Source organism: Bactrocera neohumeralis, chromosome 2 (genome assembly GCF_024586455.1).
Source record: "Bactrocera neohumeralis isolate Rockhampton chromosome 2, APGP_CSIRO_Bneo_wtdbg2-racon-allhic-juicebox.fasta_v2, whole genome shotgun sequence".
In the NCBI taxonomy this organism is placed as follows: domain Eukaryota; kingdom Metazoa; phylum Arthropoda; class Insecta; order Diptera; family Tephritidae; genus Bactrocera; species Bactrocera neohumeralis.
Window position 1 is genome coordinate 54,888,191 of NC_065919.1, and position 24,296 is coordinate 54,912,486.

The following is a 24,296-nucleotide window of genomic DNA, read 5'->3' on the forward strand; positions in this document are numbered from 1 at the left end:
TTGTAAAATTATTAACAAAATATTATGCGAAATGAGGGGTGTGAGTGCCACTGGACAGGGTGCTGTGGGCCTGTGGGCTATGAGGAGGAGACAGCGAAAGCAACCGAGAAATCGCGCAATGCTGCAATCGTCGGGCTGCCAAGCCCAAATGTAGCGCCGCTAAAATGCAAATGAGCTAATGAAAGCAACAACAATAAGCTGTGAAGAAATAGAAGAAAAGTGGGACAAGTGCTAGGAAGGGGTGTATTTGCATTTAAAAATAGCATAGAAAACAGTTATGATATACCTTACGAGCTACTCATCAACCACCTGGTGGCCACAGCGCGAGCCAAAACTTAACTGGAATGGAAAAACACGCATATCTAATTAGTTACAAGCCTTTGCTGCGAGCAAAAGTGAGCAAAAGCGAGCGATGATTATTTAACAACGAATAAGTACAACTGCAGGTGAAGGAGAAAGAAGACTTGTGCCCTCAATGCGAGCGGCCGTTGGACTGTAGTCCAAATGTGTACTGAGCGTGTCACTTCATTGCTAAATCCGCCTTCAATCCACACCTCAGCTGGGTAAACTGAGCCTTCGGTCAGTCGGTGCGTCAGTCAGGCAGTCTCTCACTCAGTTGTTGCTCCTTTGTGCTGCCAATTCATGCAAAGTTTCGCACTTCCGTTAAGGCGCAAGTGGCGAATAGGAAAATAAGGTGTAAGGCAGAACTAACTTCGAGTGGTATTGAGCATTTATTACTTGTATATTCTTAAGATTATTCCTCAGTTCGGGAACTCTATAAAAATCTCTATTAAAGGGTGTGTGATGAAAATCTGCAGATAAGGAAACATATTGCGGTTATGGTTTACTGTTTAAGTTGTAAACGAACTTAAGGACACTTTGCGAACCATATTTTCAGACTTTGGAAGAAAGAAGACCGACAAGGAGACGAATTTGTTGCTAACTGTCTGAGATTGACCGTTATTTAGACGGATAGCACTATTCTATTATATTAGTTTGGGAATTTTGATTCATGATGATCCTTGGACGTTTTACAGCATCAATAGCAAATTAGAAAAATTTTCCGTCTAAGACTTAAGGAAGCACTGTACCTCAGTCATCAGTTTTCCACATGGTTTCTTTTAAAAAGAAGGCATGCTGTGGAATTCTGTAGATGAGGATATAAGCTAGAAATATTGATCATTTTAAACATAAAGTCGAATGTAAGGAGTTATAGTGAACCCGATCTTAAGCTTTCGAAGGCTTTCAACAGCGATTGAGAAAGATAGGAAAATGGTACTAATAATCTGCGATAGGCATGCGTAGTATCTAACCAATGGTATTCTGTCTGGTCTGGGACCATACAATAGTTCCGAAATGAATCCAATCAAACAGTAGCTAACAGGGATTGTAGGCTGCATCTATTTGTGAATTAAGCAGAGAATTAGATTAATATTTCTGTTATATTCGTTGCTGTATTTTGTTAACAGTTTGGAAGTGTCTTCCATTTATTACTTAAGAAAGCTCTGGACTTCATTCATCAGCTTCATTCCATAATCCTATAAGAAATTGCTCCGGTCCTAAAACTTTCTATAAGTCGCCATACCTTTTGGGCAAGTTGTCAAGCAAATATTTGGTCCGCACCCACGTATTTAGACATCTTTTGTTTAATGGTTTACGTCTCCCTTCCCTTTTTCTGCTAAAGACTGCCGTATAACCTTATAGTAGAAGAATCCCTGAAGTTCTACGATATTTATATCGAAGATCTGAAGAAAACGGAAAATCCCATCAGCTGCAAGATAATGGCACAACTGACTGTGTGTAATTTTTCAGATCTCAGAAGACTGAATTTTCCGATAGTGGGACCAAAGACTTCACTCCTTACTGACCTACTTCAGTTCAACATTATAACTGATGGAGACGCATATTGCTTACTCTGTAAGCCTCTGCGATTCTACCGACTAGCGTTAAGTGAGCAAAACAATTCTACTCTCTGCAACACGCTGCGTGAGTAATAAAAAGACGCAACAACAACAAATATTGATGGAAATTTGAGTTGGGTTATGCCGATTTGCTTTTCGCTCACTCGGACCGGCTTCTCGTAGGCGTACACGCAATTAATTTGTTGGTGGCAAATGTGCGCGTGGGCGAAACTATCTGAAAGTGCTCGCACAGCGTGTGTTTTGCTTGAAATGCCCGTATTTCGCTTTGGTTTCCTTTTTATTGTTTGCCTGCGTAGCGTTTTCGGCTGCGACATTAAGGTGCGTGTCGCGCACTGACTGACTTCGCCCATTTGACCATTGACATGTAATTCGAGACCCATTTCAGCTGGTTGAGCTCATTCGCTTTGACTTCGCGTCACATACATACATACACAGGAACTGTACTGTATGTTCGTCGGTATATTAATATGGAAATCAAGCTCACTTATCTTAATTAGCAATTCAATGTTAGAACAAAAACCGCTAACCGAGCGTGTGAGCAGTCAAACGTTCAGGCAATTGCCCACTTTGTTGCCGAATGTTGCATGCAAATAGCTCGTGTTGTGGTGTTGGTGATTATTCGGGTTTCTGGTTACTCACGGTATTGGCAATTCAGAATTCAGAATCGTTGTCGAGCGTGAAGTGCTGAGTCTATTTATTTATGATGTCCGTCTGTCTGTCTCTCAGTTTTTGAGATATATTTTGCATACGTTCTTTTTTGGAGTAGAGTTATTTGTGGGAACCTGATTGGTTGGTTGAAAAGTTAGGCGCGAGAGCTAGACCGCAGGCGACGCACTTTGACTGTCTTTAGGCCCATTGTTCTCAGGGTGGTAACCAATTAAGGTTTATCCAGCTACACAGTTATCCAGTTTCAGTGGAAAATACCTGATTTGGAATATATCCCGTCTCAGCCAGCTGAAGGCTAGGCATTCGCATGTTCCAGCATCTCATCATCCTCCTCACATTCTTTGCATTCCGTCGAACAACCTTAACAAATTTCTGTGTGTGATGACTTCTCCAAATTAACAAGTTCCCCTTTGACTTGAAGTAGAAGATTTTTGTTCTGTCCACTTTTCTCCACTATCAACACTACCCCAAAGTAACTTTGTGGTATACCCCGTGTTGCTAGTGTTCCATGACATGACTTTTTCCTCTAGGAACCATTGGGAAAATGATTTTTGTTTTGTCCTGCTTCATTTCTCATTTATATAAGGGCACCCAGATGAATTAATCGAGTACCTTATAAAATCAAATTCGTAGTGAGGCTTAGGCTACATTCCCTATATGGACATTTATGGATTGTTGAAACATAAACCCACTTGAGATAGTAATACTGAATTGTAGTCATTTAGAACTCTTATATGAGACCCGCCCCTGAATAAAGCTGCCATACAAACTGAAGTCTAGACAACCGGGTTTGTAAGAAACTATTTCTACCACACTAGCCATAGGCTCTACAATGAAGGAGTCGGTAAAATACTTCACCTACATTTGTACAATATAGTTTGGTAACATTGTTGGAGAAATGATATCGACAGAGCAATGTTTGTGTGACATGTTTTTTGTGGTTAAATCCTGTGCGTGTCACATTTCAAATTCCTGCAATTAGTTAACTAAAAATACTGTGAACAAAACTCGCGATTAGATTAGAGCGTATTTATGCTTGCGCGAGCATTTGTTGCATAATCTAAAATGCGCAATTAATAACAGTTACAAATTTCCTACTTAAGATAGTGGCTGCAGCATGAATTTCTACAATATTTCTGATTTCTGGGAGCATATTTTCGTAATTTTGACTTGTAGGATTTATAGTGGAACGCAATTTGTTCATTCTTCGTTAGTGTTGGCCGAGGAGAAATGTCAACAAATTTTGTCTGACAGAAAATATAATAACTGCCGGATATAGTTTACAATATACTTATATAGCTGGATAGGATAGGATATGCTATATATGTAGGTGGGTCAAAGCACGTCAAGTGGTCAATGAAAATTTCGAAAAATCTCCGATAAAATTAGCAGTTCATTAGGAAGGGGACCAGATGCATACCCCGTGATATAAATATTTCATCAAAATTCTTTTTTTTTTGTTAGGGTTATTGAAGGTTGAAATTTAGAGCACGATCTTCCTAATGAACTGCTAATTTTCAAAATCGGAGATTTTTCGAAATTTTCATGGATTTTCATTTGCAAATAGCTCACTCTTCCAAAACATAACTTCGAATGCCTGAATTTGAAATCATTTCTTAAAGAAGTAAATTTTCTGTAAATAAAAAAATATACATATATGAAAATATATGATTATTGTATGAGAAAGTTAATAGCTGAAATATTGGAGCCATAACATTGTTATCCAAGTGTATTTAAAGCAAAACGTGTTCTTTTAAAATTTTACTTTAAAATTGTTTGCTATTGTACTTATTTTTGATTACTGCAGCTTTTGTGGTTAATACCAGTTGTTCGATCGATTTGGCATTCCGTATTTTTTTTAATCGAAGACATATACATTCACTACTTTTTTTTAAGGAAAAAACACAGAAACTTCAAATTTTGTGGGTCATTTATTTTATTTTTTATCATTCCATAGAAAAGTCTTTGGTATTTATTTTTTGAAGAATATATCTTTCAAATGTTGGTTAACGCTACGTACGAGGTGGCCTCGTTCGAGCATTTTGACTGGTAACTGTCGAATGACACACGGGATGTTTTGCTACAAGGCCTGAATCGAAGAGAGATTGTCTGCATAGACTTAAGACTTCACATATCCCCACTGGAAAAAGTCTAACGGTGTGATATCACACGATCTAGGTGGACAATCGACTAGCCCAAAACGTGAATTTATCTGCCCACCAAAGTGTTTTTCCAATAAATCCATTGATTGAGGCGGAGTGTGGGAACTAAATATCTCCGATTTTACGAGCTTCAATTGCAGGCATTAAATAGTCGGTTATCATAACGCGATAACGGTTCCCATTGACGGGTATGTACTCAAGTGCGCCCAGACGTTCTATACGTCAGTCCGAGTTGTTGTCAATGGCACCGAATCGACTCTCCACGGTCCTCGTATACACTCTCAGCCACGGCTGCTATAATTTTTTCACTGCGTGCTGGAAGTGATCTATTTTGTCGCATATTATACAGTAATGACTGTTGGATCTCAATATGGGTGTTGGGGTTGCGAATAGTACACTCAGTAGGCGGATTATTTTGACCTTTGCAGAACGTGAATTGTTGAATTATGTATTCAGTGAGAGTCTTTCCAAGATGAAATGCCAAACAAAAAGAACATGACAGCTTGACGCAACTAACGCGTGATCTGTCAAAAAAGGCTATTGAAAAAAGTATCTCTACTTGGATCATTTATTATACGAATAGATCAGGAAAAACAGGTAGTGAATATAGCAAAAGCTCTATATAAGATACCAAACTTACTTTGGCGATTAGCAAATGGTTGCAGGGAGAGTTTTCCAGAGATGAATTAATACTTTAAGATTCTTAAAAACCTTTTTGTTATGCCAGTACGACGCTCTTTGAAGTTGATCGAATGTGTAGTAAGACTATTATGAGAAGATTAGGACTTATTTTAGTCAAAAGTCTAAAATTTCGCCTTGTCACGCTTACCAACTGTTTATTTGTTATGTAAACCGAATACAATAGTAAAAATCTGTGATATATGTATATGTAGATATAATATTATAAACAAATTTGTCCTAGACTGATCTAATTAAAATATTGAATCATGGTTTTGATTAGTCTTATTTATTACGAACAGAAGTATTTGAGTGGCACATAAAATTTAGTGACGGTCGTGAAGTCACCGAAAACTACTTTATATGAGTCGTTCATCCACTTCTGGTAATGACGATATCGTCGACAAAGTTAAAGGGACGGTGCTTGAAAATTGTCGTGTTGTCATCATAGAGAGATCGGTTGATCTGAGCATCTATTATGGATCGATTCAACCAGTTTGCTTAATGTTTTGGGAATGAAATGTGTCAGTACTCGTTTTTTAACAAAAGACCTGAATCTTTTGCAAAAACGATGTCGAGTAAAAGTCGCCAATAAGATGCTTGACAGTGGAGCTAAGGACTCTACATTCATCAAACGCATCATTAGTGGTGATAAGTCTCGTGTTTATAAAAAGACGGTCCAAAAAAACTAACGAATGGCTTTGCAAAAATGAGCTGAAACTGATAACACCGAAATTCACAGAAACCAGAGAAGGCCATTCCAGCCATGGCATATAACAAGTGTATGGAAAAATGAACTAAGCGACAATGGCTGAAGACGATAATAATTTGTTTTTCAATACCGGAAAATGTAGTCCTTTTATCGGTATGGATCAAAATGAATTGTATTTCATTGAATATGAGTACCTATGAAGCTCCAGTTGTTCCTCCACAGGCAATATATGATATATGTATATAAATACTGTACCATATATGTATACACTACAGCGGGTCGATTTTTTATATTAAATGGCATATGTGGGGAAATGTTCTAAGCATCATTCTGCGATTTTTAAGACGAAGTTTAAAAAATCTGATTAATCGGTTGCATGGAAGATATGTGATATATGTGATTTATCCAATTTGGCTGATCCTACATTAAATTTGCTTTGGATATCTCAAAAACTGACGAAAAAACTTTTATCATCGCTATTATCGCGTTAAAAATCGCTATCTCATTGTAAGCCAAACCTCGCCAATATACATATCATACTACTATATAAATACTGCAGCGCTGGGCTTATACAGGGTTTTTCAATAATAGCGCGTTTGGGACATCAATAAAATTCTTTATTCCTGTGAAAGGACATTCAATGCCATTATGTATGGAACTCGATTTCTTTTGCATGTCCACCAAGGCCACACTTGCAGAAGTCCAAACGCTGACTCCAATTTTTGACAGTTTTCAAGCATAAATCGGCCGATACTGCTGCAATTTCACGTTCAATATTCGTACGAAGTCCATCAATCGTCGCTGGCTTGTTGGCATAGACCATAGACTTGAAGGAGCCCTACAGGAAATAGTCAATTTGCACGACCGAGGCGTTCAATTGACTGGGCCATTTCGTCAGATAACACGTTCACTAAACTTATTTTTTATTAAATCGATTGTAACATTCGTTGGGTGGCTTATGGCGTCTTCCTGTTGGCACCACATATTGTCCAAGTCCATACCATCCAAGTCGGCTCAAAAATATTCCGTTATTATTGAGCCGTAGCGATTCCCATTCACAGTCGGTCTTGATCAGCTCCGAAGAATTACGGTCAATCGCGCCGCCGGACCATAAATGGTGGCTCTTGGGCCTTACTGCCTTGCTTATTACCGAAGCAATTCAGGCCAGAAATGCGCCTCATCGCTAAAGACGATTTTTCCGTGATAATCCGGATCATTTTCAAGTTGTTGCTTAGCGCAATTCGCCAACATATGACTATTCTGGTAGTCAGTTAGATTTTGTAAGGATGTAGGCCAAGATCTTTTCGCAAAACTCGCCACACCGACATCACAGAGATGACTCAAGCGTTGAGAAACTGATTAAGACCCAAATCAGTTTGATGCGCTAACGGCAGCAATATTTTCGACACTACGGGCATTTCTTTATCTCACTGGCACGCGAACATTTTGTATTGTGTCTGTGGATACAAATTTTTCCACTAGACTCTCAATGGTTGATCTGACAGAACGATTATGAGGACCATAAATTGGACCTAGCGCTCTTAAAGTTGAAGCTATTGTTACCAAATTTCGGTGGTAAATTTTAATATTTTCAACTCGCTGTTGGATCGTACATCTTTACATGATGAAATGGCAAACCTTACTGAAGAGAAATCTCAGAAGAGCGGGAAAAAATAACGTCATTTGCTGTCCATATCGGTCTAAATTTTGTAACTCCCTGTTGAGAAACTCTATAATACCTAGTTGGCTTTACCAAGAGTGCCTAAATGGATCAGCATTAACTTCCTCGCTTTGATTTACTACATACCGCATTTCTCGTTCTCGCTGGTTAAATTATATGGGTTCCTAATTGAGGATGATTATATAACGCAATTTGGTATACAAAATTGGTCAACATCTTTGCTAAGCAATCCAACTAATAACAATTGCAAAATAATTCCAAAATTTTGAACTTCTTATAGCTTTCATTTTATATGCAAACATTTTTTATTCAAATCATTTCAAAATTTTTATCTCTTTCACGCAAGTATTCCACAGAAACTGGCGAAAGTGCATGAAAAGCGAGGAAGAAACCCATTCGCATGTTGCCATTTCACTGTCAACAAAGTCAGAGCGATGTTATCCACATTTTTGTTGTCGAAAGCGCCAGCCAACAAAAATCCAACATAAAATAGAAGTACAACAAAAACAAGAAATCATAACAGAGCAGCGAAATTTATGAATTAAGTGAAAAGTAATGCAATAAAATATATAAAATAAAGAAAGCAACAACAATATAATAAAATATATAGGAATGTAGTTGGCAAGACTGCCAACAATCGGACGCGATTTGATATGTGAGAATGTTCTACATTTGTCTAGCATACATATCATATACTCGAGGCATAACTCAGTATTTGTTTGCATGCTACAAATTTATTCACATTAGATTTGCAATGGCGCGTAAAGACATGCATATGCTATAATCATACAAACAAAGTTGTGCTTCCGATACCCAATAGTAAAATGCGGAAGGTTTTGATTAAGGATATCCTCGAATTTAATAGCAAGCATGGATACAGTAAATAAATGTAAGTATATTTATCAAACTTTTCAAGGAAACATAAGCCAGTATATGTAGCTCTATAGCGATTTAAGTCTTATAAAAGAACCTTATATTTAAATTGCCGTTATTTCTTATTGTAGCTATGTTTTATGTGGTTGATCCCAAGCTTCTTCCGAATTCTGATGTTCCACAAACAGCCTTATGAGCCATTTGCTTTAGCAACTGCGTTTGTAACTTTACTCTCTCGATATTGTCCCCTAAAACGGCTATTGTTTCCACGAGTCTACTAAAGAACTATCCGTTTCCGGTGTTTCTTTTTCTGATTTCTTGTAAGAGAATTAGCAAATAAATGGTTTTGTACCAACAGAATTTACTGTTCTACGCCATTAAAGTGCTACGGTTGCGACAAGTGTTTCCAAAAAAACAAACAGGCAACCATTTGTTTGAAAGTAATACTATTTGGAAACACCGATGCATCTGACTGCTGGTTACTTTCGTGCTTATATGCGTAAGTCCAGGATTAATAACCTATCGCAATATCATAAACATGCTTCGAAGCACCGTTCTTTTACCATTCTTCTCGACCAATCGACAGGAGCCTTTTGTTGAGCGATTGACAAATGATGTAGGATCCAACTTGAACATGTTTTTTGTACAGTCAAATGTTCATGCTGACTGTATGCTGGTCCCACTAATGACTATAATTGTCTCAATATCATTACAGGTCACATGATGATCTTCCAATGCCAGTTTGCGCACGGTATCTATCAATAATTTTCGGAACAACTACTGATTTTGCACGACCTTCACAAAATTCATCTTGGAGTGATGTACGAAATCAATTGACTTTCCCATATAATCGAAAAATACTGGTCTTTCATGGAGCTTCATCGCCAAAAACTGAATTAAGTTTATCAATGCACTATTGCTGAGTTAATCCAGGCAAAATTTGTAAAAAATAATCACGCGATAATGTTTGTGATTTATTGTAATTTTTTTGGCCGAGATGAATATTTTAGATGACTGTTAGCAAAAATTTGTGTATATTCTGAGTTTTTAAATAATCAAAAATGTCAAGCTTTACGATAAAGTTGTTTGATCATAACAAATCCAGAAAAAGGCAAATTACGCAATGATCAATTTTGATTTTTTAAGGTGTTACACGGGTTTACGAGCTTCAAAAAATCTAATTTTCCTATTAAATTCTACAACACGTCTACAATATTGTCCTAAAGTTGTTGACAAGTTGATTGCAGTAATAGTTTCGGAGATACAGCCTTGAGAACGTGTGCGCTCGTGGTAGGCTAAGCTAAGTGCGTCATCTTGAAACGCGTTTTTCTCGAACCGGTGTTTTTGAAGTCGGTTGGCAAGATTTCGAGAACTACTCAACCGATCTTCATGAAATTTTACATAGGTCTTTGAGATATAATTCCAAAAGCTTGGACGAATGATTTTTCTTTCGAATATAACTATTAGAGCAAAAAAAAAATTCGCTAAATTTTCGCTGAAATTTTAATTTTTTTGTAAAAATTTCTGCCAAAAATCCAATTTTTTGTTTTTTTCCTTCGTCCAAGTTCTATGTTAAGGTTTTAACTAAAATACGTATTTTTCACCTTAGATGATCCTGTAAGAAGTTATCCTGCCAACGCGCGCATCTTTTTTCCGAAGGGTCACCGGAAATCGCGTCGCAATGGCCGAGTTTAAAATAATTTTTTCTAAAAATTTCAGAATTTCTTTGTAACAATAAAAAAATCTAATAAAATATTTAATTTTTTCGATTAGAAAAAAATGTTTGAAAAAAGGCTGTGTTTTACTTGAGGAAACCCATGTAACCCCTTAATCCACATCGAATTCGTAAAAAATAATCGCGCGAAAATGCTTGTGATTAAATTCCTGATTTTGGCCGAGACGAATATTTGAGGTCACTGTTTTCAAAACATATATGGCTTATCATCAAAAATCTCAAAAAAAGAGATCGTTTGTTGTGAAAAATTTTTTGCATCTAGATGGTTTGAAAAATCTTTATAGTTATCAAAAATCTTATTCCTTCGAAAATTGCCTGAAAAATATGTATATCTACGAAGGTCCAAACATTTTCTAACCGACTTTTTAAAAAGTTTTTGTAGAAAAATTCTCTGAAAGTATTGGGAGCGATTACATTAAGTTAAGTTAGTATAGTATACGCTCAAGTCTCGGAATATTGGGCGAATCAAGTTTTGGGAGAATATTTTAAAATATATGTACATTAGATATACATATACAAAAAATTGGTTTTGCAGCGGAGCGGACAGCTGAACTCTCGATAATACTTCCGACTTTGTGTAATTAAAGAAATAAGAAAGTATGGCTCTGGAAACCATCACATGGATAGCTAGTGACGGGTATATTAGTCTATTCTCAATTTGTACACCCTTCGGTTCTACCTGTATTGTTGCAGATTTAAGATTAATCGGTTTTGCGCCTTTAGGGCAAGATGAGTAATATTTTTTTAACGGAGAGTCTTAGTTGGACTAAGAAGGGTTATGGGAAGACGTTATTTTAAACTTACAAAGAGGTTGAACATTATTAGTGGCCAAAGAAAGTCATGAACTATGAAAAATTATAATATCTCTTCTGTAATTTGCTTTGCTGTTGATGTCTCTTACTCAGAACTGTTATCCAGCACATTTCGGCATTTACCGCTGGGCGATAAGACTCTATCCACACATCGTTGCACATGTAGTTAGAGCGTTTATGCTCTCGTGGACATGGCATTGTACGCCGTGAATCATTCGTTGGTGAGGCGCCTTTAATATCAACTCATACACATGTTCATATGTAAATATGTATGTATGTATGTGTGCATACGTAATATTGTTTGCTCTTTTAATATATGCTCGCGTATGCTGACACATATTTGCATGTCCGTGCGCGGCACAAAATAAACAAAAACACGCGAATTTTGTAGAACAAAGCCATGCATTTCAATGAACAACTCGCGCCGGCTGCCAAAAACGCAATGCAAATGCAGAATTCGCCGCGCTCACAAACGTAGACGAGTTTTAAGGTTACGGTTTTGGGTATTGTGGCCGTTGTTGTTGTTATTGTTGCATGCATGCATAAGTAGATTTATTTGCGTGGCGTATGTACTCGTACTTACGTTATATCATTTGATTGCATGCTTGAAGTTAAATAATAAAATTTCGGAATTTCTGACGGCAAATCGTTGTAAAGTGCCACTATTAGAGGAATACGACTTCCGAAAACATGACTCCTTCGTGATGCGCAATTTCGCCAAGAAACATTTACTGAAGGCTGGAAATATGCAACTCGATGGTAACAGAATGGAGCTTAATAAGCTGTACCAATTTCGAAAATTATTTCTTTGAATTAAAAAAAAATCATAAAAAAAGAAAATAAAACGATTTCGACTGCACGAAATCGTTGTTTTTGAAATCGATTGTCTTTTTCACAATTAACGATGGTAGTCTTGGTGAAAATCTAATCTTATTAGCGTGAGCTGTAAGTCTTCTTTAATTACCGCTAATAAATTGTGATACTTTGAACAGAATATATTAAGTAAGTTATGAGGTTTATAATTCCCAAAAGGAAACGTCGAATATGCTGTAAAGTTTAAATATAAGTGATCAGCGAGACGAGCTGAATCGTTTTGTCATGCTATATCCGCCGGTCTGTCTGCCTGCTTGAATATACCTTTACTAGTCGTCAGTTTTTGAGATATCGAACTGTCATATTTCTTGATTCGAAATTTTATTCTATTCGAAATTCAACTCTACATTATATTTACGCAAAATTGGAACCACCCTGTGCCAGAATAAATACTTACATTTTTCAGTTTTGCTTTCTACAACGCAAAAACTAAGAAATATTTTATTCAAATCGAGTTACCTGATATTTAGCGCATGTCCTTTTCTTCTCAAAAAGCTTTTTACTTTATCGGATTACCTTAGCATATAGCTGCCATAAAACTGATCGATTAAAACTAGTTCCTTGTATAGAAAACTATCTTAACTGATAAGACAATTTCATGAATGTTACAACGCATTACGAGATTGGAAACGTCACAGTCACAACCTCGGAATTGTTCGTCTTAAAGGCTAGTTACATGTTACGATGTTAACCTCATTTTCTTATGTAATGAATATCTGAGCATAAAAAGTGCTCACCGTACAAGTATTCTCTTGATCTTGCCCTTTCAAAACGTTTTGAGAGGAAAGTGCAGTGCTGAAAAAAAATATTATATGGTACTTATCCTTACTCAGCTTTCATCAAAGTCATTTTGGCAGTGATCTCAATGATTTTTATGAAACCATGTAACGTATTGAAATTTTAAGAAAGTGTATGAACAGTTGAAAAGTTATAGGTTGAAGTTTAGATAAAGATATGTGTAACTATAATGAGTTGAATTGAAGACACTTACTACATTGCCGGTTTAAAACACAGGCATGAAAAATTTAACAGAATATTGAAATGAGATTTCAGACAAATTCAATTTGCTTACTTTATTACTGACTCGAAAGACACTTAAATTACATTTTTCTGCCGGTCGAAGGCGAAAATTCTAAAGGCTGCTCCAAAAAGCTTCTAATAATAGCAAAAGTAGCATCTGAGCTGAAATATTTATACTGGATATGTCATCTTTATATTCATTGTATCTGAATTGATAAGTAATTCAATCGTTTGTCGCTTTTCATACTTTATTGTACTACTTTTATTAAATTTTCGTTCCGAAATTTGGAATCAAAAAAGCGAGACAGATTCTAATCGGGCACGATTATAGTGACTTAGAACTTCGAGGGATTCCAATGACATGAAGCACGGGATTTTCCAATACGGATGATATGATTTCTCAGTATCATTTCGGCTAATTTTAATTTTAAAATAAAAAGTTGGGCCTGCATCCATAACAAATTATTTTCACTCAAGAACTGAAGCCAATAGACGTCGTGAATTTTTTCAATAAAATCATCTATTCTGATAAGGTTTACTTTCTCTGTGTGGTGCGGGAAATAAACAAAACGGTCGATTCTGGTGCATAGAAAATACAGAAATTTCCCGAACAACCTATATGTTCACCTAAATTGACAGTTTCGAAACGAAGCAGGTGACACCCTTACTGTCAATGGAGAGCGGTATAGATCGAGGCTAACCAACTTTTTATGGCCGTAGTTGGGAGAAGTTGATCTTGACAACATCTGGATCTAACGAGGCTGGGCTATGTGCCACACAGCATGTGCAACAACCGAACATAAATTTAGAGATTCCATTTTTTCAAGAAATTGTGCCATTGAATGGCCTCCAAGAAGTTGCGATTTAGCACCACTAGACTACTTCTTGAGAAGCTATTTGAAGTCGTTGGTATTTAGCAATATAACAGACTCTCTTCAAACATTAGAAGTCAATGTTGTACCTGCTATTCCTGACATATGGCTTGGTTTAGTAGAAAAAGTATACGAAAATTTGGATTGAATTCGTTCCTGCAAAAGAAGTCGTGGAGGCCATTTGAATGATGTCATTTCAGAATTTAATTGTATCGATTGTACTTTACGTTAAATAAAAAACAGTTTCCAATTTCCTTAATAATTAGTGTATTTTTTTTAAGAAATGATATCATTCTTATTCGAAAACCCTGTATCTGCTTTCATAGAAACGGTGGTGCGAGGGATCTCATCAACTTGGCTTTTCCTCTCGAAAATCAAAATTAACTAGATAGACATCATGCTTCAGCTGCGCCGAACAAAATAGAATTGAAATGAAGGATATAAACTTTTTACAGTTGTCATTCTCAACCACTATAGAAGGGGTAATACTCAAAATCACAAAAACTGTGTGCGATGCCTAGCTTGGAATTAACTTGATACTGATGTCATTTGTAATGTAGGACTTCAACGTAGCATTGCTGTAAACTGGATCAGGTTCTCAATAAGTTAAGCTCCTCTCGATGAACAAAACTAAAAACTGTTAAGTGCTTCACATTCTGGTCCTAAAACACAATATTGTACCAGAGAAGATAATAGCTGATTTATAGACTATTGATAAAGGGTATTTTTAGACGTGTGGTTCCCAATGAGGAAATGCTCTATTCGGAGTTGGTCTTTTTTGACAGCTATTACTTGATTTACGTAGTTTGGAACGTATGGCGTTAAGTCTAATATTCAGTCAACATAATCGCCCAGCAGAGTCGCTACTTTGAGCAGCTATGGATTGGTGTGCGCACCGCAGATGCTGTTGAGCAGATTATTAAAGAAGACCTGAGTGAGTCCATCCGCCATCATCACTTACATATGTATGAGTATGACTACCCTAATAATTGTAATTTAAAGACAACCATATCGCAGAGGTATGGATTAGATGATTATCTCGAGTCAGCATTTTTTGAAATGTATCGTATTAATATGTAGAATAATGTTATTATTCTTTTAGCTTAAGAGTGTTTTAGATTTTAATGACCAAAGCAGTTGCTGAACAAACATCTTAGATCTATTTGATAATATCGTTCGACAGTAACACGCGCGGAACAGTGGATTATTCACTTTATGGAAGATTTAGGATGGATCGTGGTTTGCGGGAATCCACAAGCCAATGATCAAGCGTGTCACAAGTTGGTGAATGGGTCCTAAACAAAATGGCCACGTTGGTAAATTTGGAGGGATAATAATCCACAAGCCATGATAAAGACGTCGTTACATCCTTAAAAGGTCACTGCTTGGTAGGTTTTATGGGCAGAGGGAATACTTGGTTCATGTCACTTAAAATATGAAGCCTGCAACAATATTACAGTCAATGAGGAGCGTTACAGAACCAAATTTAGTGCTTGAATTGGAGGATGTGGATAAAACCTAAGGTTCCCAAAAAACGGCGGTACATGCCACATATGGTAGCTAACGAAGTAATCAATTTATTGAAAGAGACTTTTTGTGCGTTGTTGGGGAATCGAAACAAATCGCTGCAAAGGTTATATGGTTAAGGAAGAATAGTAGGAAAATTGAAGCTGCGGTAATTGTACGCGAATCTGTGCCTGTCGAGGCGTTCGTTTCGAAATACGATAGCGTCATACCAGTTCAGTTTTAATCGAGTTTTGAGATGAAATCAAAGAGAAGATTGTTCAGTATGCATATTATATTCAAGGAATTGATCTGTGAAAAGTGGATTTCCAAATGAATCTTCAAATGCGAGACTTAACTGTTTGCAGTTAACACTTTTATTCGATAACACAATATTATTAAATATGAATAAACAAATTATAAAAATAAACAATTTTTAAATCAAATACATTTGAGATTATTTGCTGGAATGTGAAATATAAATATGTAAATAATTATCGGGAGTAATGCTCGTTTAATAAATATAATTCTTTTCGTTCGAAAACTGTTAAATACTTATAACAAATAGCCATGTATGTATGTATGTATGCTTAAACATGTGGAATAACAGTCTTGTCGATTAATGCATAATATTTAATTAATATACATACTATTAAAGAATGTATAACGGTAATTGTGCTTAGTCACAAATAAGTACGAGTACTAAACGAACGAAACCGAACGACGGTGTGCTCACCACATGCCACCCTTTACCTTGTGCAGGATGGTTTTGAAAACGGGCACCTTGACAGGGAATGGATGAGGTACATGCACCGGTACGTATTTAACTACCTTAAATGGTACACGCTTCTCCACGGGCACTGGCACAGGCTTTTCGACCGGATATGGAACCACGCGCTCCACAGGGACTCTCAACTCCTTCTCAACGGGCACCGGTACATGCTTAGTGACGGGTATGTGAATGGGTACTGGCTTATTGACGGGCACGACAATCGCATGCGAGATTGGTATTTGCACGGGTTCACGCACGGGGATGTGCACTTTTTTCACCACCTTATACGGAATGTAGTTGATGACATGCGATCCAGCATCATCATGTTGTTCGGATAGATAATTAGTGGAGTCATCATAGGAGGAGCCCTTGCCGCCTGACTCATCATCCTCTACCTCCGCGTCACCGCCGCTACCACTGACGCCGCTATGATGGTGTCCAAATGAGATATCCGCGTCGGCACTTGCAGATGAAGTTGCCGAGTCCGCGCCGCCCGCGTGCATAGAGGCGTAACTGTCTTGTGGCATGAAGTACTGCATGGCCGATGGCATGGGCGCTTGTTGCTGCTCATGTGCGTATGAGGCAGAGGTTGAAAGTTCGTCGTAACCGCCGGAATTATGCCCGTAACGATGTAGAAAATTGCCATCGGAGATTTTATCGTTTGGCTGTTGCAACTGTTGACTTTGTTGGTATGTAGGTGTGCTCGCGTACGCTGTGGTGCCTGCTGCCGATGATGAGTATTTGCCAGCGAAGGCCGAAGGCAGGAAGCCATTGTGCGTACCAGCTGAGTGTAAATTGTAAAGCGCGGTGCTAAGCGCATCTTTGCCACTAGAACGGCCCGAATTATAACTGCTGCTGCCGCCACTACTCCAACCGTTGCTGCCGCCGTGTTGATTGTTTTCCTGAGCAGCGTGTCCTGCTGCGCCGGATGCACCCAATGTGGCGGCGCCATAATCATTTTCTTGCTGTTCTTCATAAATTGGTATGTGTTGCTTTGCCGCAACGGTGATTGTAGTTGCACCACCAGTCGCGCCAGCCCCGCCGTGTCCCGATGTGCTCCATGCACCGCCAAAACCGCTACTAATGTGCCGCAAACCCGAGAGATTTGTGAGACCATTAAGCTTTGCTGCCCCAAAGTTGTAACTACTGCTGCCACCGACATTATGTGCACCGTCACCGCCCGCACCGCCCGCACCGCTGCCACCACCGCTGACGCTAAATCCATTGTAACTGCGTCGCTGTGTTTTTCTATCTCCATCTAGCGCTGCCGTCTCGGCGCCTGTGTGCGCAGCAATGCCGTTATGATTGCTGTCGCTGCTGCTATTTCGTCCGTAATGAATGTCGTAATATTGCTGCTGTGTGGCTTGCTTTTGTTGTTGCTGCTGCTGATGTCCCACATGATTTGCATAGACATGGGCCATGTTTTTGTGGGCATGGCCAGTGTGCATTTCCGGTGTACGCCCGTGGCCTGCGGCCTTCGACGCAGTCGGTGTGGCTGTAGCGTTGCAGACAATTGACAGTAATGTTGCTGTTGCCACAGCAAGTAGCAGTTGCCGCGACTGCTGTTGGGCCGTAGGTTAGTGTTGTAAGTAAAACGAAAGTGTAGGGCGTGGAGATATGGAAGAAAAATATAAGTGAATTTAAGTTAGTGTGTGAATAAAGTGGGATGTGACGCTCTCACTGTAAAGTACCCTCGGTGATTGCTTAATGAATGAAAAAGTGCGTGTGTGTTTTGGAATACCGGTTTTTGACTTTGTATAGAAGAAAATATTGGAGACTCTATAGAGTATATATTTAAATGATCAGCGTGACTAACTGAATTGAATTAGTCAGTACACCTGTCTGTCTGTATATTTGTGAATCAATTTCTCAGTTTTTGAGATATCGATCTGAAATTGTACAGTCCTTTCACTTGAGGAAGTTGCTTGTTTATCGGAACTCTCGATTTCGGACCACTTTTAGAAATACTTAGTTGCGATACAAACTGATCGATCCTAATCCAGCTCTTGTGAAGAAAACTTCCTAACTGAAGTTATTATCTTCACGGAATTTGCCCTGCATTATTGTCCAAAGCAAGAGTACAATCTTCTACTATAACATCCGGATAGGACCACTGTGTCTTATAGCTGCCATAGGAACTGGCCTTTCAAAATTAAAGTTTTATTTTTATACTATTGTGTTCGATTAGATAGTTAACGCCTTATATCTGATAAGAAAGTGATATGCAATATACCGTTAGAAAAAGGTTGCACCAGTAAGCATATTTGTGGTTCCAGTAATCATTATTTCCATCCCTTAAAATTTACTATAGACATTTAGAAGAACTTGACTTTTTCGAATTGCTGGACTGTTATTAGAATTCGGTAAAGCTCTTAATAACTAATTCAATGGATGAATAATTTTATTATGGTTTGCTTTCTCTCTCTCTCTCTCTCTCTCTCTTGGTGGTAGAAATTGTGAATGTTTCACAGTTCCGTTACAGTTTTCAGTTTGATTTGTTGAATATACCGAAAAACTCCGCCCTGGTGGCGGAGCCTTTCTCGAAAATTTTCATCTTCTAGAAAAATTCTCGGAGAAGTGTTCATATAGACCATCGGAGGTTGTTCGAAGAACATTTCCTAATAATGTTTTATCTTTTGTTTCTTTTTTTTTGTTTAATTAAATAGATCTCCTAATAATACTTCTGTTGCCTGAATGGTTAAGCTCATATCATTCATAGGGTGCCAAATTGATAGGAGCAACAGAACAGATTTTTAATTTTTCTTGGAATATTTTTAAGACTTCATATACGTTTTAAGGAGAACTGTAGTGAGAGCTTTCCTTGCAAATCAGCTTTAAAAGCCACAAAAAAAGGATGCAATGAAAATCCTATTGCCAAAACAAAATCTAAAGGATAGAAAGGATTGTTTATATTGATGAAAGATCCTTGAAGAAATTTGGTTATTATATCTACTAGTTATGAGAGCACAATAGACCTAAGTTCGCGGTGCATTCCACGTTTATAAATCTAATTACTTGTAATACGAAAAATCATTCAGTGAGTCTCGACGAGTCATTCGTAAATGGTTTCGAACTTCTAAGAACCTAAACTATTTCGAATTTAAGTCTCACCACTCAAACAGGGCATTTTCCGAGAACAGATATCAATACCATCAATTAACGTAGTTAGCGTTGAAGGATATATGATAACAACAACAGCTGATTGTTTTTTGGGCGGAGAGCAATGATGGAAGTGGTGCGCCTGGTGATATTTAGAGCGTCGTGATTTAGAAAAATAATGCCTTTAGACCAGATTTTAGCTGAGTTGGGTGCTCAGAACCACTTATTTCCAAGCAATGGAGATTAAATAATTCTCTTGTAGAGGATTCAATGGAATTTTTAAAATTTTGTATATTATGTATAAATAGTTGAGAGGGCAGGAAAGCCTATACTAACTAAAATGTTTTCCGAAATGCATCCATGATTTTTTAAATATCAAAAATAAAGTAACTAACTATGCTCTTGTTGTTAGATATTTTACTTTTTTAGCTTCAAAACATTACTTTTTATGATACACCTGCCATATTTTAACTTCGATTCGCACTTTAATAAGAACTGTTAGGTAACACTACTTAGGCGAAGTCTCCGCTCTGTTGGAAAATTCCTTGCTAACTCACTTTTCTGCACCTTCATATAGTATTTTTCAAAAATTCTCAGAAACTTTTTTCGTTATATTTTGCAAATACCTCCTGAATGAATATTCCGTAAGCCTTTCGCAACACCATATCTTTTTCACTTGCGTGTCACTTAATTACACCAACACTTTGCACTCTGCATGCAAATGCACTACAGTCTCGTTAAACTCACCAATCTTCCAACGGTGGTTGTCATATTCAATTCCTTTTGTGCGTTGGTAACGGTAGTATCCTTTATAGAAATTCCAAATTCTTATGTTTGGTGAACGCCTAAAGGGATTGCTGTTCCTTGATATCACTGTATGTTTCCTCTTGCTGCAAAAGCGACCTTGACGCCGATTGTGTAACAAAGCGAATGTGCTTAAACCCAAAACTGCATTTGATTTTATATGATTTCCACTTGTGCCAACGCCGAGAGGCCGTGAATGAAACGAGTGCATAGACGACGGACCAGAGCTGCAGCTAATGTGCACTTGGCTTATCTGCTGCCAGTCCACCGACGGATGTACGATTCGCTGAATTATTACACAATTTCGTTTATTTCTCCAATTTTTATTTTCATCAATAAAGAAAAGAAAATACAAGCAAACTGGCTGGCATAGAAAGGCAATCAGGTGAACCAGCCACCAATGCGCTAACGGTATTACGAAAATGAGGCCAAATTTAGTGTCGAAAGGAAAGGTGCACTGGTGGTGTTGGTGGTGATGGCGGCTATGGTGATTATGATGGTGGTGTTTGTGCTTGTGCTGGTGGTGAGTGCAGGAAATGGTCTTAAGATAACACAGAGAGAATAAGCAGTTGTACTTGAAAATGCGAAAGTGTTTGCAGTTGTTGCCTTTGTTGTGCGCTTAAGTCAACTTACTTACTGCGAGTATTTACATACACACTACGAAAGGAAAATTAAAAGCGAAAGGTAGTAGTTTTGGGGCACAGCGGCGGCCGGGAGGAGGGGCGTTTGAGTAATTTGCGAAGTTTATGAAATATTTGAGTGTGCTTTGGAATGGTGCGTTTATTTTCTCTGTGTAGTAATAATAATAATATAATTAAGCTAGAACTCGAGCATCATACAAGAGTCAAAAGAGTGTAGAAATAATGCAATAGTATTAGTACACGTTTTTCTGTCAAAATATTATTTAATACCAATTAAGCCCCGAATTCACTTGCTGAAGTTCACTGATGCTATATTTATGTATGTTTAATGCTTGCTTATTGTAGTTCGGTTTCACACCAATTTTAAGCTGTTCTAGTGGGGTTTCAACCCATTGATCTGCCTTTGCTATAGTTGTTGAGTTCTTCGTAAATATAATATGGAGGATTTTGGTAGAATTTGCTTTTCATTAAGGAAGTGATGGCAAGATTTACTAAATCAACTAGTTCTGAATTGCATATAATGGTATATTGCGTTTATTATAGCAACAATATGTATAACTAAAACTGTAAATGCAAGCAGAAAATGGTGTACTTGCCAAGAAGTCAGAGCTAAGAAACCTGCGAGCGATGTTTTATTAAGAATTTTACTATATGCTCTAGTAGTTCGATCTCTAAAAGTTGTTTGAGATTGTGGCGCTGCTTGGAAAATAATCTGTACCGAATTTCGTGAAGATATCTTGCCAAATTAAAAAGTATTTCATACTCAGCCTTGTCTTTGATCGGTGAGTTTGTATGGCAGCTATATCTTGTAGAAAAACGATATCGGTGGTTATGTCAAATAAGCAGCTTATTTTGTAGGAAAGAAGGGTTGCGAAATTTCAGGCCGACATCTCAAAAGCGGACAAACTAGTTCGGATATGTACATACAGATGAAGAGACGGTTATGACTAAATCGACTCAGCTCGTCACGCCGATCATGTATATCTTTGTAATAAGTACTAGTCATAGGGTTTCCGATATTTCTCTCAGGGTGTTACAAGTTTCGTGGCAAACTTAATATACCTTGATCTGGCTTTTCTAGAAACTTCAAAGATTTAGTGTTGACGACGTTTTTGTTAAAATTGTCTCTTAACGTTTTTTATCGGGTGATTTTCAGGTTACATAGTATTTGACAGATCATTTCAGACATGAGAGAAAGATGCTCGTGGTTATCGATTTCTTCCATTTTGCGCTTTACGTCCGATTTATGGTCTAAATGCCTGAAAAAACGATTCTACTCAGCTTTAGTTGACATTAAACCAAAATAGTTTACCGAAGATATTTGAAGACCGTGAACTTCGTCGCCGTTCGCAGCAATTGGGTTTGTGTTTTCCAAAAAGATTTTACGCAAATATGCCCCTCCCTAATGCGATCCAGCTTGTGCAAAATTTCACTTTAATATCTTTATTGATGGGCTTAGAAAATGGCAGAAAATTTTATCGACAAGTTTTGTTTCAGCGATTTTGTGGTGAATGGCTACGTAAATAAGCATTTTGTTTCCGTTCAAGAACTGCCATTCTTAAAAATGCACTGTTTGGTGTGGTTTGTACGCTGGTGGAATCATTGGACCGTATTTTTTCAAATGCTGTTGGACGCAACGTTACGGTGAATGGCGATCGCTATCGTTCGATTTTTTTGTCAAAAATGGAAGATCTGAACTTGGTTGACATGTGGTTTCAACAAGATGGCGCTACATGCCACACAGCTCGCGATTCTAAGAAATGGAATCATCGATTTAACGCCTTTAGACTATTTTTTGTGGGGCTAACAAGTCTAAAGTCTCTGATCAGCTTTTGGAAGAAACATTTCCGAAGAAATCGGGCTATTCCGGCCGAAATTTTGCCCAAAAATAGGACTTTCCGAATGGACTTACAAACAACATTTAAATGAAATTGTGAACCAAAACGTTTAATAAAGAACCGATCCTTAACTTTTTTTTTTAAAAAAAGTTATCAAGCTCTTAAAAAAATCAATAAAAATTGTAACAAAAAGGTCTTAAGGCCTATATAGATTTTGCGTGTTCTATTTGCTAACACACGATAAAGGTAGGGTCTCCAAAACAAGTGTTTGGAGACTTTCAGAATCTGGATATCTTATTTTACATATTAGATGTGGAAACAAATAAAGGAATCAGCCTCGAATTTCAATCCAAGCATATTTTAAGGAGATAATTATTAGGGCGCTTTCATGAAAACTGAATTTAAGGGGCGTCACAAGAATTCCGATACGTTTCCGAACGTTCTCACGACAGTCGAGTCGGTATAACTGGAGCGTAAATATAAGAAATATGGCAATGTTTCTCTCTAATTTTTGAAAACTCTTTAACGCAATGGTACGAACTTTTGGAAATATATATATGTATATTGAAATATATAATATATACAGATATACAATATATTTATGTGATATAGTATAACCTATATCAGGAGTTGAGAAAATACCCTAAGATACAAGAAGTTAAATGGGTGATCCATAATGGTACTTTTTCTCTATGGGCTCTTAAAAAGTTCCAAGAAGATCCGACGTTTTTCACCCAAATTTTGTTTAGCGATGAAGCACAGGCTCAATGGGTACGTAAATTAGCAAAATTTCCGCATTTGAGGCGAAGAGAAGCCTGAAGAGATTCAAAAGCTCCATTTAAAAAAAACCGGTTTCGTGTGGTTTATGGTGCGGCGGAATTAGCGGTTCATACTTTTTCAAACATTATGCCGGTGAGAACTAACCGACATTGGCGACCGTTATCGTACCATGATAACCGACTATTTGATGCTTGAAATCGAAGCTTGTGATCCCGGCAACATTCGGCGGCCAACGTTTGAAAGAGATAAGCTTCGAAAAATAAATGCCAAAGAATGTTCTTTCGAATTATAGCAAGCATTCTCCATTAAATTTGAAAATTCTGTCTTTTTCTTTAAAAAATTAGGAAACCTCGAAATGGTTCAACTCATAATAAATAGAGTATTTGTTATATGTATATGTACATATATTTTTATGTGAATTGGTATATAGTCCATGAGTTGAGAAAATGCTATACGATCCAAATAGTTATAAATGTTTCACAGAAATATAGCATACATAACAAAAGCATAACGATAGCACCCCTCTCGGTGAAAATTCGAACGCACCGCCAATGGTGCTTCCTTCTTTCACCCAAATTAAAAGTGTTACGCGATCACTTTGAATTGTGGACCAGTCGAAATGCCTAGCAATCATTATGATCTAAATGCAACTAGACGTTTATTTGCAAGCCGAACAGCTGTTGCAGCGCCAACTTTTATGAAAAGCTGCATTTGCAGCCAACATTTCTCCAGCTTGGCGGCCGCAGCGCGCAGCGAAGTTCAAAGTCAGCATTTCAGCATGTTCGGCAGTCGTCGCCGTGGAGTGAGTAATAAAGCAGTTGCTGCAACATGCCACGGCCCGCGCAAGTGGCAG

At 37.6% G+C, this 24,296-nt stretch overlaps 1 protein-coding gene across 1 annotated transcript; it reads right to left on the reverse strand.

Annotated features, from left to right (window-relative positions):
- Positions 1-15,977: 15,977 nt before the first annotated feature.
- On the reverse strand, positions 15,978-20,151 carry LOC126761672 (loricrin). Its single transcript, XM_050478064.1, has 2 exons — positions 20,128-20,151; positions 15,978-17,843 (listed from the first exon to the last, which is right to left on the reverse strand). The coding sequence occupies exons 1-2, from the start codon at positions 20,149-20,151 to the stop codon at positions 16,242-16,244; spliced, it is 1,626 nt and encodes a 541-aa protein (XP_050334021.1). The 3' UTR covers positions 15,978-16,241.
- Positions 20,152-24,296: the final 4,145 nt, after the last annotated feature.